Here is a 15,467-nt window from a genome sequence, read left to right on the forward strand (position 1 = left end):
GGCCTGGGGGGTGTTGCTGCTTTTGAGGGAGGAAGGCCAAATTTTGGGGCTTTCTGGCCCCGCCCAACGCTTGCATTGAGTGCCGTCCTCCCACCATCCTCCTCCTTGCCCCTGCTGCCGCAGACCTGACACTCGACCCTTCACACAATGAGTAGCACTGGATTTTGGTATCTAAAGTAGCAATTGTGCTCCAATGATGAAAAAAAGCTGTCAGCTATCCCTGACAAAGGAGGGCTGTTGAGTGCCCTGTAATGGCAGGCGCCCAGTTGCTACTATACATTACCAGATGACAAATTTAAAGCTGTTTGCCCACAAGACAGACATGAGCGTCATGCACCTCCTTTAGCCGAAAGCCTCTGCTTTAATTCACGGTTTGCGATGCCCCAGCAGGACCAAAAGCCTCCATCCTGAGCTAGCCGAAATCTCAATACTTACAGCTCCTACATCTTGCAGGATAGCCTGAGGAGGGTGGGGGTCTCCAGCGCTGGGCTGATAAAACCCTAGTCTGTCTAATGTATCCCTGATCTGTGGGATTTCTGTCATTAATATGTCAAGTCTCCATTAGCAGAGGGTAAGTCTACAGAAGAATTTCACCTGGCATTAGCAGTCATTGGCAATGCGTACACTCTACTAAGAGTAGATGCATCGATGTGCAGTAATCAAAACAAGGAGGTGTGCCCAAGAACATGAGCTTTGACCCCCCAGACTGTCAGCATGGGTATTGCTGCTTTTCACACAGGTTTTCAAACATTTCGAGGCTTACAGATTTTCACTTTGATAACTGTGTGTGTGCGTGTAGGCGTGCATGTGTGCGTGTGTCCGTGCAAACACCACAGGCACGGCTTTAATTCCTTTGAAATCTGAAGCTGCCAAAAGCCATCTGGGTAGGTAGGCTCTTTGCCTGATGCCTCCCATTAATCTGAGAGGAACTTTGCTGTTCTCCATCAGTGCGTGAGGGGAAAGCTGTGAGGTGTGATTTCAGGGCATATGTGGATCTGTTCATCCTGAGCAATGCATTTTAAGAGTTGCAGCAAATAGCATAAAGAAACCTACAGGTATTACATTAGACCAGCTGAACCTAATTTTATTTTTAAGTTTTGTTCAGAAGCATCACATAGCAAGTAAACTTCAAAATCTAAGTTTAGTTACAAACTAGTTGTTTCTTATTTTTTTTTTCCAGTCCCCTTTTGCTTTCTTTTACGACCACATGAAACTTGAGAAGCCATCTAAAGCTAAATCATTTAGTGGAGTTGGGCAATTCCCAAGTGTCCAACAAGAAGGCCTGGTTTAGGCTGCGATGGCCACTGTCATTCCTGGTGATTTGTCAGAAGTAAGAGATACCCAGAAAGTCCCTTCAGGGAAACGTAAGCGTGGTGAAACCAAACCAAGAAAAAACTTTCCTTGCCAACTGTGTGACAAGGCCTTTAACAGTGTTGAGAAATTAAAGGTTCACTCATACTCTCACACAGGAGAGAGGCCCTACAAGTGCACACAACAAGACTGCACCAAGGCCTTTGTTTCTAAGTACAAATTACTAAGGTATTAAACTCTATTTATCTTTCAGATTATATTATCTATTTTATGTTGGCCGTGTTAAGCCGTGTAAAAGTATATATTTGTGTACGCCTTCAGCTGATTGCAGAGAGGATGTGTTAATTAAAGTAGCCATTGGATTGTTTCTAGAATTCTAAATTCCCTAAGTTTGCAAGCTAATGTCTTTGATTTTGTTTCTTAATTTGTTTTCTGCTTTTGTTTTCTGTTTGTTTGTTTGTTGTTTTTTTTTTTTTTTAATGAGCTTAGAATTTTCATTTGTATAAGGAATTGTCACGAGAAAAAAAAAGAGTATGGACTGCAAATTTTTTGGCTATGGACTTTTACATGAGTACTTTCTTACTTGCCCATATACCCCTGTTACAGTAGCTAAAACCCACCAAAACTAAAGTGTCGATTTAAGAGAAATGGCTCGCGTTTTGCTATATTTAAATTTGTCGAACTGTCTTTGTAGTGTCATGCTTTCAGTTAAAAGGTTCTGTTGCAAAGCAGCCCTTAGTGTAGTATTTAGCTGCCATTAAAAAATGAGCACGTGTGTTTTTTGATCAAAATAATTACTTACAGAATATATCTGTGTTTAAAGGCATATGGCTACTCATTCTCCTGAGAAAACCCACAAGTGTAATTATTGTGAGAAAATGTTTCACCGAAAAGATCACCTAAAGAATCACCTACATACACACAATCCCAACAAAGAGGCCTTTAAGTGTGAAGAATGTGGAAAGAACTACAATACCAAGCTTGGGTTCAAACGTCACCTGGCTTTGCATGCTGCAACAAGCGGTGACCTCACCTGTAAGGTATGTTTGCAGACTTTTGAAAGCACAGGAGTGCTGCTGGAGCACCTAAAAACTCACGCAGGCAAGTCATCGGGTGGAGTGAAGGAGAAAAAACACCAGTGTGAACACTGTGATCGTCGGTTCTACACCCGAAAGGATGTCCGTAGACACATGGTAGTGCACACTGGAAGAAAGGACTTCCTCTGTCAGTACTGTGCACAGAGATTTGGGCGGAAGGATCACCTCACACGCCACATGAAGAAAAGTCACAACCAAGAACTTTTGAAGGTCAAAACAGAGCCAATGGACCTTCTAGATCCCTTTACCTGCAATGTTTCTGTGCCTATTAAGGATGAGCTGCTTCCAGTGATGTCTTTACCTTCCAGTGAACTGACATCAAAGCCATTTACAAACACTTTGCAATTAAATCTCTACAACACTCAGATTCAGTCCATGCAGAGTTCTGCATCTGCACACCAAATGGTTGCCACATCGTTACCATTGGGAATGCCTTGTCCAATAGATATGGAGTCTGTCCACCCTTCTCACCAGCTATCATTGAAATATCCGCTCGGTACTACCTCATACGCAATTTCTATGCCTGAAAAAGAACAGCCATTGAAAGGGGAAATCGAAAGTTACTTAATGGAGTTGCAAAGTGGTATGCCTTCTTCATCCCAGGATTCTCAAGCATCTTCATCAAAACTAGGGCTGGATCCACAAGTAGGGCCACTAGATGATGGGTCTGGGGAGGTTTCCCTTTCCAAGGGCTCCGTTCCTATTAGTGAACCTCTAAACACCCCATCATTGGACTTTTCACAGCTGTTCAACTTCATACCTGTAAACGGCCCTCCCTATAATCCTTCTGTTTCAGTGGGAAACCTCGGAATGAGTTATACGCAAGAGGAGGCACATTCTTCTATGACTCAGCTTCCACCACAAACCCAGGATCCACAAGATCCTAGCAATAGTATAGGTCTTGGGTCTCTGCACTCATTGTCAGCAGCTTTCACAAGCAGTCTAAGCACAACCACCACCCTACCACGATTTCATCAAGCTTTCCAATAGGATGTACAAAGCTGGCTTGTTACTGTCTATTTGTAGAAATGCCTTAGGTGACCATTTTTAACTTAGTGCCTACTATAAGACATTATAAATTCTCTGCTTTTGTACAGTACCAATCTCATGAAGCCAGTAAGAAATTTAAATTAACTTTTTAAAAATGTTTTGAAAGTGTTTATTCTCAGCTGTGTTTACTTTGGTTTTTTTTTTAAAAAAAACAGTCTCATTGTATTGTTTTCATTTTCACTGCCAATTGACACACTTCAAATGTTCAGTGGAAAGTCATCCCAAACAAACTCTCAACACTCATCCCTTTCTTAAAACTTTTTCAACCACACCAGCTATTCTGTTTTATTGATGTCAGTGGTGGAACTACCGCTTTTATCTTTGAATATATTTTAGTATTTGCAAAGATTCCAGTTAAAATAAGTATCACAAAGGTTCCTGAAGATTTGGGAAAAAAATTCTCCAGTCCCTTTCCAAACAAATCCTCTTCCCAAATGGTGACACATCTGATCTGTTCTATAATGACAAATCAAAAATTTTTAAATAAATATAGAATTCAGATTTTTCTGAAAACTTGTGTGTGTATATATAGGAGTCCATATATACACATGTACATATATATAGCATTTTGACTTGTATTGAAGTCATTATAAAAGGTGTTAAGAATTTTGCCATTTTCTGGCTTAAATTTTCGTGGCCTGTTATTGATAACGGAAGAAAAAAATTTAGTTTAATACTCTAAAATCATGGCTGAACAGAATTTCAACAGAGAATCTCTGCTTGCCTAAATGACAAATGTTTCTAGTTGAATTTGGAACTGTGTTGTTGTGCTTTCATGACTCTGGTAGAGGGAAACAGGCGAAATTAATGGCTGATCTTGAAATATAAAAGTGTTGTAATTTAGTAATGCAGAATATTTTGTCGCAGTTTTTGTTTTAATTCTTAACTTGCTGTTTTTTCTCTTTAGTAGCATAGAAAGAGTACTGCATAGGAATCTTCCAGTAGTGTATTCACATTTGTAGGCATCAGTCTTCTCCCAGCTGCCACCGCCACAGGGTGGATCAAGTCCAGCCAGAAAGTGTGTATCTATTTTCAGTTCAATACTAGTGTGCAGTCAGAGAGTGAATGTAAATTTGAAAATACCAGGTTTTGTTTTGTTTTGTTTTGTTTTTTTTATTGGAATGATCTTTTCAGTTGTGTTACATGGTGTGTTATGTCCTCCTAAGCAACAAGTTAGATGTTAATCACACTTTCTACACCTGGGTACTTGGTTAGGGACTTTTTGCCCATTGCCAAGATTTAAAGACAGGACTCTTAGGAGTGAAGTAAAAGCATATTGCTTACACCACTTTTACCTAATGCAATATATTGTATTCCCCAACCCCTAATAACCAAAAGAGGAAAAAAAAAAAAACCCCAACCCTGTGATACATGAAAGCAAACTAGATTTGCTGTAATTCAACAATAACATTCTTTTCCTTGTCATTTTTGTACAAGGAATTAAAAAATAGAAATCATGTACATTAATATCTCTCAAACAATAATGAGGATTCATAGAAGGTTTTAAGTGGTTAAACTAAATATACTTCACAGAAACAAAAGTTGCTCCCATTTAAGGAGCTCACGCTCCGGATGTTTTATCAGTAGCTCCTACTTTTTTTTTTTAATTCTAGGAGCAATATGCAGGTGTAGTTTTACTATTTTATACATATGTGTATTTAAATTTTATTACTGAAAGATAACATTTTTATAAATGTGTTTGTGTTCCAAAGGCATTAAAATAAGGATGTATTAATAAGGAAAATACCTTTTGAAATTCTGCAAACTACTCCTAGATTTTGGGTTTAGGAGCACGTTATCTCAAAGTGGGCTTTTAGCTCTGCTTCATGACTGCTTCCTCTGGTTTCTGTGAAACAGATTGCTTGCTTACTTACATCTTTAGTTGAATGATTTGTTCAATATTGCTTTTTTTCTCATCACCTTTCTAAACGAAAGAAAAACACAGATAAACAGAGCACAAGGTGAATGCAACCGAATGTAACTCTAGTTTAAATCGGCAACCATAACGCATCTAGGAAGAACTCGGGTTTATTCTCAATCCTTTAAATCAATCCGCAATGAAGATAAATGGACTTAATTCCTCCACTGGGCTGTGTCCCACGTGGAGCCGAGCATCTGCAACTGCCCCTGCAGCAGAGGAAAGCTGCGAGTGCTCGGCATCCTGCGGCCGGCATCCTGGGCAGCCTCTAGCACACAAATTTCCAATCGTAGCGACTGTTTATCAGTCTCAGTCGCGGCTTAGACTTGATTAAAAAACCAAAACCCAACAGACACTTTGCCAACACTCGTCTCTTAGTGCGCAACCAGGATCCTTACTACTCTGTTCGTGCCTTAGCTTCCTGAAAAGGGATTGACATTTCACTTTGGAGTTAGACGTACATTTCACTTGAGAAATAGGGACCTCAGACAAGATATTGAACCTCATTCAGTCAGGGTTTCAGTGGGTGGCTGCGCCGAGTGTGTTTGCCACCGAGCTAGGCTGTACAGTAACGTGGAAGCAGACTGACACTGTAAGCAATACTACCGCCACCGGAGTGCTTTTGAGTATCACTTAGGCAGAGTCGATACTGGCCACTACTACAACGTCAGTTTTTAAACCCTGTTTTCTTGATTTCAGACGGATTCTCGGCGGGAGGGGGGAGGGCTGGCTGATCATGCACCACTCTTTGTGCAACTTCTAAACTTCTAGTAAGGTGGTTTTGTTTTTTTTTTTTTAAATATATATATTTTTGTGTACTTGTTGCTTGTGCTTTATTTAGTAGTAAATTTTGGAATAGAGTGATTTATTGTTAATTTGGCAGTAGCGGTTTTTAAAAACCATATACTGACTGAAACATGAGCCAGAGCTGATTGCTTTATTAAGCTAATAATGAATGTTAAGAGTACATATTTTCAGGATCATTTGCCTAGTGAGCTAAACATGTATTATAGGCCAATATTTTTTAAAATAAAGCTTGGTCAACCTCTATGTTACACATATTACAAGATATAGCACTTTCAAAAAGAAAACCTAAACCTTTTAAGAAAATTTCTTACAGGTTATGCTTTTTATTATAAAACCTTTTATTATAATTTGTTTCAAGTGCCATTAGATTACATATATGTAGGCCTTTGGTATAATGCTTTGTGTACAAAATGGTAGACATTGTAATTTTAAACAGGTACATTTTTACAGTGTTTTCTTATCAATTTGCTATATTGCACAGAACCAGCGTGTCTTTCTTAAGGGTTTTACAATGGTTTTTACTAGGTTTACATGTTTCAAACTACACTGTCTTCTACTGCCATTTTGAATACCAGTCAAAAAAAATTAGGAGTTTGTCCTCACCGATTGCAAACTGTGTCCTCTGGAGTTCTGGATGGTAAACTACGGCAAAAATGTTTAACATGCAGTATTTGATACAGATATTTTTTTTTCATCACATCCTACCATCGCTATGCTGCTGTCTGAAGTTGACTTAGGGCTTGGTCCTGCATCCGTAAAGGTCAAGGGGAGCAGGATTGCATCCTTCGTTATGTCTGTCTCATACACTGGTTTAGCAGCTCATCCTGTATTCTTCTCAGTCTATAGAAAAGCCTCTGAAATAAATGTACTTAGCCGGTATGTAGTAAACCGTGTAGGCTTAGCTGCCCGTCCTGCATCCTCCCAGTGTACAGTCACAACCACAGCCTACGTAGCATCACGCTCAACATACAAATAGCGCCACAGTAGTTCAAAATGTGTTTGGATAGTCCCAAAGCTTTTATGCAATAAGGGTGTCTTACTTTTGTTGGAAGGCAGTGTCTTTTGATAACAGTTATCTAGCCCTGGAAGTGACACAGAACTATTGCTAATCATATGTAAACACTTTTCAGTATAAGCTTCAGTGGTACAGTTGAACCAGAGTGAATGTTTATCTCCTCAGAAACACTCCTGCAATATTGTTATATTGGATCATGCTGCTAATGTAACTTGGGATACAACTCCTCTCATGGTGCTACAAACCTCCCTGTCTCATGCAGATGTATTTTTACCCATAGAAAAAAGGACTATACTAGACCTATAGTTGTATGATATATTTTTATACTGTGACTTAATTTGTCATTAATGAACTTTGTGCAACACCACAATGTATTCATAAGCACTTGCAAAAGTAAAATTTTGGACATGCAAATTTAAACGCTGACAAGCCCAGCTCTTGTTCACAAAAATAGGTGACTGCTAGTTAAAAGTAAATGTGGGCTTTTATATGGTGTGGAGTGAAGAACATACTATATATTGCTAAAAGCCTTTGAATTTAGACAAAAACTGGGAAAAGTATATTGGGGAATGATGACACACCCAAACCTGACTCAGATTGCTGAAATTATATTTTTAGCTAGTGGAAAAATTGTTTGGACTTGTATGCTAAGATGTTTTAATGATAAAAGTTTTGAGTCAAAAACAGAGAAAAAAATGAACACAGAAAACCCTGCATTCCAGACTGAATTTGTATATGTTTCTTGCATTTAAAATTTGCTATCCTGTGATATGGGAAATCGAGTTGCTTATCATGTATATGTACTTTAAAATGTATTCACAAACTACTGTTGTATTTGTATAAAATATAGACAAAAAGATTGCATATATATTTTTGTGTATAAGCTCTGTAAAATAGCAATCACATTATGAAGCTGCAGCAGAACTTCATTTTAAACATTCACATCCAAAGAAACAGACTATTTATTGTCCACATACCCTGATTATAAAATATACCTTGCTGCTATTAAACAATAGTGCTGCAGCTTCTTGTGGCCTACAGTGTTATGTTTGCTGTACAAAAATATGTGAACTCCACAAAATATATCAATAAAATTACAGAATGGTTTTAGTTAATGAATAACTTATGCCTGGCATTTCAATAGATAATCTTGATCTGCATGTTTGGGATTACAATAAGTTAATTACAGAATACATCCAGTTTTGCTGGGTGTAGTTAGGCTGAGTTTGCAAAGGTGTAACTGTCTGTCTAATCTATGACTGGTAAAATGTCAGTTTTCCAGAAAATCTTAAAGCATAAGTATCTGCGTTGCATGATTTCACCAAGGAACAAATTGGATGGTGCTACTGTGTCTGTGATGAGACAGAGCTGAAGGAAGCAATTGAGTTTGCTGCCAAACTGCACTTTGAAATGCTGTGAGATACTGGAAGGTGAGTTTGGGGTTTCCGTAGCGGGACCGCTCGTCTGGGAGACGTAGGCGAGCGATTCCTCCATCCCTTCAGATCAATGCAAGTCATTTACATCGATGGTTGTAGCTTGCAGGGTAAACTGCGAGGCTGCGCGGTATCTGGGTTGTCTCTCTGAAATATTTCCAGGAGGGACCGCGTCGCCTCGGTCCCACAGACCCCCTGCGGCTCTGCCTGTGGCGCTGCCGAAGCAGCCTGGCCCTGAGGCTCGGGGGGAGAGGTGCTGCGCAGCCGGGCGGGCGGCCTGCTCGCAGCCGCCGAGAGTTGCCTCTGCTGGTTCCACGCGGTTGTTCCCTAGCACGGAGTGTTTGCCAGGAGAGTAACAGACTAGCATGTCACGTTTCATTGCTTTTCAGAAGGTATTTCCTTAACATCCCCTCAGCCTTGCCTGTGTGTTCCTGCTTCTGGGCTCCTCTCTTTCCCAGGTCCTGACTTTTTAGATTTCTTGCTGTAACCCAGTCGGAGAGAGATGATCGTTGCAGAGGGTTGTTGGCTTTTGCCTTCTCTGTACGCAGGCATATTTCCCTTCTGGTGATCCCTACCCCTGTCCTCTGAGCTGAGTTACCACTTCTGTGTCACAGGTTTCTAACTTGCTTGAGAGGGTTGACCTTGTTATATTGAGAGTCAAAAGCTTTACAGATGTTCTACAATATGAAATGCTCTGCAAAACTATTTGTTCCCCCCTGCCCCCTGAGAGAAATCCACCCCGTTGTCTCGCTATCGTGGCTGGTCTCACCCACCGTGGCTGAATTAACATGTCCTCCTTCCCGACGGGCACCCTCTAGAAAGTGGAATAGGGACGCGTGGGGGGTATCTATGGACCAGAAAAATGGTCATTTAGTATTCTCTATACCTGGGTCTCGCTGTCCTCCAGAAGTGGAAGAGAAAGACTATTCTGGCTTCCCCCTTCACTCTCCTTCTTTTCCTTCTCATGTATAAGCATGCCCTGGGATAAAGAATGGGTTTTTTGATGGAGAAATCCAAAACTGTGATGCAGAGCTGCCGCTGGACCAGCAAGAACTGAGCAGCTTGCATGCTGTTGGCTTCCCTGCTTTGCAAATCAAAACGTTGTATTAAATTGGATAGAAATTAAGTTTTCCAAAGTGGCAGTTGCTGTAGTTGGCAGAGAGGGGGTTTGTCGTCAGGAACAGGCAGCAAGCAGAGCAGCAAGATAAGCTCTGTTACAAAATGTAGTCTTGTGCTTAAAAGTTTGAGAAGCGTCGTAGAGGATTTAGCTGCTGCTCATCATCATGAGCTGGGGCTGTGAGCACGTAAACAGCTGGGTTGCTGTGTTTTGAGCAACAGTGGAGATAGTGGCGCTGAAAATGGCAGAGCCCAGCAGCAGCGTGAAGTTTCAAGTTCCTGTGTGCGGGCTATATCCCAGGTAATTCAGTGTAAACTTTCTCTACTCCTAATAAAGGCGTAACATCTTGCCCAGTCTTTTTTCTTCTTACGTACTTATGTGTATTTATTTGTTGTAATGGTCTGTGTGTCTACAAGAGATGAACATTTTCAGAGAAATAAGTCATTTAAAAAAATACAGTTAATGGTTGTATCCTTCAGTGTCATCATCATCCCACAACCCTGTCTCCTTTGGGGATGTGTGTGTCACAGCATCACCAGCTACACGGCTGGTTTGCCGCAGAGGGGACTGAAGAGACATCAGCTATCCGCTGGGCACTCTGAAGACAGGACTATAGGAATGCACGCTGTGGCTGGGTTGGAAATCATTTGAGTTGATCCTTGGTAGGTTGCCCATGGCACTGCTTTTCACCGTTGCACTGAGCTGCAGCGTACAAGGGAGAAGGGTTCAGTGCCACTTGGATATAAAGCGGTCAGACCTCTGCTTGATGGGTGTGCAATAACACAAGAGTACCTGAATAGTCACAATTTCTGAAAATCAGAACGCTGCTTGAACTTTTGTATATGTAGGTATATGTACACTGAGAGTGTGTGTGTGTGCGTGCGCGCACGTAGATGTGTATGTGTCTGTATGTGTGTGGGGAGCAATCAAACCTGCAGAAGTTGAGAAATGGGTTTTATTTTGTTTTGGTTTACTTCAAAAAGTTTAAAGTTTTTGTGGTTTACAAGTCCGAAATGAATCGTGCACTTTGCAAAGGTATCTCCGAGAGAGCGCAGCGTGTGGTTTCCCAGGCAGGTTGGAAGAGTTTCTTCCAAATGCCTGATTAATCTATGAGAGACAGCAATTTATCTCTGGGGCACACAGCATCCCGCGAGGAAGGTGTTTGTCAGCTGCCCTTGTGTAGTAATAGATACAATTTCAGCAGAAAAGTTCTGCAGGCTGTGCCTTTGAAATTAAGCTCACCTCTGGCTTATTGCCTTTGTGTTAAATCATTACACACATGGTCACGGGTAAATCCTTAAGTTCCCTCACAAGTACTTGCATTGAAAATGAAAATAAAATACGGGCTCTGTATGGTTACGGGGCATGCCATAAATGAGCGATACCCGAGCTCTAACATAGGAATAACAAATATCAAACATTAATGACAAATAAACATGGACTAAACTCCCAGACTCATTGAGGTCTGTCCTCACCTAAAAATTGTCTCCTCTTATTTTGTCAGCGCCTGGCTCCTTACGCCAATGAAGTATTGCAGGATTGCCCCGTGGTTTATGTGCTCTGTTCAGCTTCAACAGATTTTCTTCAGCAGTATTTTTACAAGAAGCTTCTGCTTACTCACTGATGCAAGCCTTGTAACAACACACGTGAACCGTACAACCCATTTTAATCAAGGAGGTTCAATACCCCGTAACTTAGGGCAACCACCGATAACCTGCTACGGCCTGCCAGGGCGCCCAGGCCATCATTTCAGTGCCACTGACTTGAGAGCAGCCCTGCCGAGAGGGACTTGGGGATACTGATGGATGAAAAGCTGGACATGAGCCTATCCTGGGCTGCATCGGGAGAAGCGTGGCCAGCAGGTCGAGGGAGGTGATTCTGCCCCTCTACTCTCCTCTGGTGAGACCTCACCTGGAGCCCTGCGTCCAGCTCTGGGGCCCTCAGCACAAGAAGGACATGGAAGTGTTGGAGCGGGTCCAGAGGAGGGCTACAAAAATGATCCGAGGGCTGGAGCACCTCTCCTATGAGGACAGGCTGAGGGAGTTGGGGTTGTTCGGCCTGGAGAAGAGAAGGCTGCGGGGAGACCTGATTGCGGCCTTTCAGTACTTAAAGGGGGCCTATAGGAAAGACGGGGAGTTGGGGCCAGTTGTGACAGGACAAGGGGTAAACGTTTTCAACTAAACAGGATAGGTTTAGACTGGGGATAAGGAAGAAATTCTTTACAATGAGGGTGGTAAAACACTGGAACAGGTTGCCCAGGGAGGTGGTGGAGGCCCCATCCCTGGAAACATCCAAGGTGAGGTTGGACGGGGCTCTGAGCAACCTGACTGAGTTGAAGATGTCCCTGCTCACTGCAGAGGGGTTGGACTAGATGACCTCTAGGGGTCCCTTCCAACTCAAACCATTCAGTGATTCTATGATTTTGTGATCCGATCCACTTGCCTCTTCCCCTCCTTGCAACTCTCTGAAGGTGCCGGTGTTTGCAGTGAGCCCCCACATTGGCAGCATCAACGTCCAGAATAAAGAGTCACGGAGCTGGGTGTTATCCCTGCTCATGGGATTGTGTGAGCTGCTGGGAACAACCAACTCTTTTACACTTTAGTCCTTGGCATCAGCATTAAAGCTGCTGTACCTCAGAAAGCAGCTGTCACCAAGTGGTAGAATAGCACAAGCGTTACCCCCTGGGCCCTCTGCTGCAGCTGATTCATTTTTCTCATTAAAGCATTGGGGCTGTTTCTAGTCCTTAAGCTACAGGTTTGAAATTCCACCATGACTTCTTGTCATCTCCCTGTAACCCCAGCAAAGTCTGCTTTGTGCCGGGGGCAAGACTGCAAAACCAGCCTTGGACAATTTGGATGAAAATACCGCATGAGGTGCCTGCCGTATGACAGCAGTAAACCTGCCAGGGTCGGTACCCGCCTTTGCATGTCCAGAAAGTATTGCTATGGGTTAGAACCCATAGTTTACACTCTATCATTTTTACCCCTAAGTTTAGATTCTCCTAGCTTGTTTCCAGGGGGTTTTTTTTTGCAATTGTGATTTTAATCCCCAGCGGCAGGTCCCAGGCTGTTATCCCTGGCCCACTAGTGGTCAGTGGGGCCCTGGTAAATTAGCTGTGAAAGCCCGCCTGCCGTGCCAGCGCCTCCAGTTAAAACCTCGGTGTGTTCAGGTAAGGAGAGCCTTTGCTTCGTGCTCTTCAACACACAGAGTAACCTTACTGGGAAGGAAAAAAGCACCCAGCAGCTGTTTGGCAATGTGTGTTTGAAACTTGATCTTATTATGTATAAATCAGGGTTTAACCTTTTAAAATGTTTATTATTATTATTATTATTATTATTATTATGTCTTTGTTCCAAAGATCAGCTGTACAGTAGCATTGCAATTCCTGCAGATGTAGTTATTCCTTGCATTTGGGTTTAGCTCTGACTGCTTTAATGAAAACCTGCTTGTATTTGCTATTCCAAGGTGTCATTTGTCTCACCAAAACAACCAAACTCTAAAACTTGGATTCTTTTCTGGCTTGTGCTTGTGGTAAAAAAAATAGTTATTCAGTGGGCTGTCTTCAGAGCAAGCCTGTGTATGTTCTGGCTTCAAATAATGGTACTGCTTACACTGATCGTATTGGAACTGCTTTCAGGCAACTCTGATTATCGTGTGAGGTCGATGAGTTGGGACTGCAAGCAGCATTTGGACCGCAAAACACTATATGCGTCAGGAAGAATATAGGTTCATCACCAAGTCCTAAACTGAGATCCCAGGGACTGACAGTGAATGGAGAGAAAAAGAAAACTTTGATTTAAAACTGGGAAGAAAATCTCTCAGAAATCACTAAGGCACAGGCAAAGGAACTGTGCTACTCTGACAGTAGGACTGTAATTTAAGTACTTAAGAGATAAATTTGACTCCTTTAGCAAGATGATAAAGTAATTTATTGGAAACACAATGCTACCTCTGTACTGTCAAGCAGTTCTTAGAAGCCGCTGAACAGCCAGGCCTCCAAGGGTTTGTTACATGGTACACCAAACAAGTGCACAAAGAAATAATGATTGTGGAGAAGCCTGTAACTATACCATCTTCCGCTCTCTGACAGCAGTTCCAATCCCCAGGCCTGTCCTTCTCTGGGTTTAGTCAAAACTTTGGCTGTGAAGAACCACAGCGGTGAGGTGCCTCGAGCAGAATCAGACTCCGGGATTTGGTGTGTGTCCTCTTGTTGTGGCGGCTGCATCCACAACGGTCCTGTAAGGCCCTCGGTGCTGGGGCTGACGACTTCTGTCGTCAGCAACTCAACCAATGGCGCTAGTGACTAACGGTGATGGCAAACAAAGAGTTTCTATATTCTTGATACGCAAGTGAAATATAAACGGGTGAACCAAGCAAGACTGATTCTGTACTCCTTCTCAGCTGGAAGCACAGATTAGGCTGGGCAGCTGTTGCAGCATCGGATGCACAGGCGTGTTTTACTTGTAGAAACAACGGCATACGAGCCTGGAACAAAACCATCACTGCCGCAGGTTGTGGTAACGGTGAGATAGCGCAGCCCTCGGGACACGGACTGTGTGTTTCCCTCTTGTCACTTGTAAAAGTTCCTGTTGCATTCTTTGCTGATGAATTCTGCTTCAGATGGCTTCCTTCTTCCTTGTGGAAATAGCAGTGAAATGGGAACGGCATGGTTGGAGGCTGCTGGGGGTGCCCGGTGCGATGCTGTGGGCTCCCCTAGGGAAGGGTGGTTGGGAGCGACTTGTCCCCAGCAGCTCTGCTTCCCTCCGAAAATGGCTCCCCGGGCCATGCTGCGGCCCTCTCCTCCAGCCTGCGGTGACACTGGAGCTAAGCGGGGCTGCAAAGCATGGCAAGGACGTCCTACAGCGGTTGCAACCCCTGGGAAGTCACGGGGCCATCATCAACTGGATTACAGGAAAATAATGTTTATTAAGAATAGAAGACTGCTTGCTTTTAGATTTGCTTTAGTTGTGTTCACACGGAAAGACTCTGGATGTGCCCCTGCTCCAGTCCTCAGCAGTCAGCTTGAGACAAGACAGTAAGTTACACTAAGTCTGTTTAGGTCCTGAAATATGCCCCTCTTCCTGTTCAAAAATTCAGTGTGTTCCCCAAGAGCAATACAGCATCCCTGCCATGGCAGGGGCAAACCCAAAAGGTTTCTAGCAGAAAAGGATAGCAGGAAAATTACTAAAAGAAGGACAATTGGAAGGAGTGGGGAGGAGGCATGGAGTTTGAAAAAAATAGTAGGGAAGGTCTGCTATGTCCTCCCGGATGAAACTTCAACCAGAGAAATTTGGGAACAGCCCTAATCCTAACCCTCTGGTTTATGAACGTAGGTATTACTACTGTGTTCTGCAGCATTCAGAATCTCCATATATGCTCCTGTAGTTGCCAGCTGAACTCGGAGCCCTCAGCCACACATCCTTCTACCAACTCCTCTCCCTCAACCAACTTTCCCTTTGAACTTTCTCTGCCACCTTCACCTGGAGAAAACGGGTTGTAACAAGTGCACTTCTCCCACGAGGAGGCTGAAGTTCCTGGAGAATTTGCGGCAGAGATGGTCTCTCTGCTGTATTTATATACTATATGGCCCAGAGGTCCGTGCCAGAATTTGATCCCTAACGGCGCTCAGAAAATAAGCATTAAAAAAATCCTTTCTTCTCTCCAGCACAGTTTATTGCAGCTTTTAATTTCCGTCACAACTTGCCTGCTTAGAAAACAT

At 42.7% G+C, this 15,467-nt stretch overlaps 1 protein-coding gene across 4 annotated transcripts in view; it reads left to right on the forward strand.

Annotated features, from left to right (window-relative positions):
- Positions 1-4,857, forward strand: part of PLAG1 (PLAG1 zinc finger) — a 48,128-nt gene extending 43,271 nt beyond the window's left edge. For all 4 annotated transcript variants that reach the window (XM_035895728.1, XM_035895716.1, XM_009640380.2 and 1 more), the window contains 2 exons: positions 1,181-1,539; positions 2,135-4,857. In XM_035895728.1, the coding sequence (XP_035751621.1) occupies positions 1,298-1,539; positions 2,135-3,398 (1,506 nt within the window). In that variant the 5' untranslated portion in view covers positions 1,181-1,297 and the 3' untranslated portion in view covers positions 3,399-4,857. The remainder of the gene's footprint in view (positions 1-1,180; positions 1,540-2,134) is intronic.
- The last annotated feature ends 10,610 nt before the right edge of the window (positions 4,858-15,467 follow it).

Source organism: Egretta garzetta, unplaced genomic scaffold (assembly GCF_000687185.1).
Source record: "Egretta garzetta isolate BGI_Z169 unplaced genomic scaffold, ASM68718v1 scaffold340, whole genome shotgun sequence".
In the NCBI taxonomy this organism is placed as follows: domain Eukaryota; kingdom Metazoa; phylum Chordata; class Aves; order Pelecaniformes; family Ardeidae; genus Egretta; species Egretta garzetta.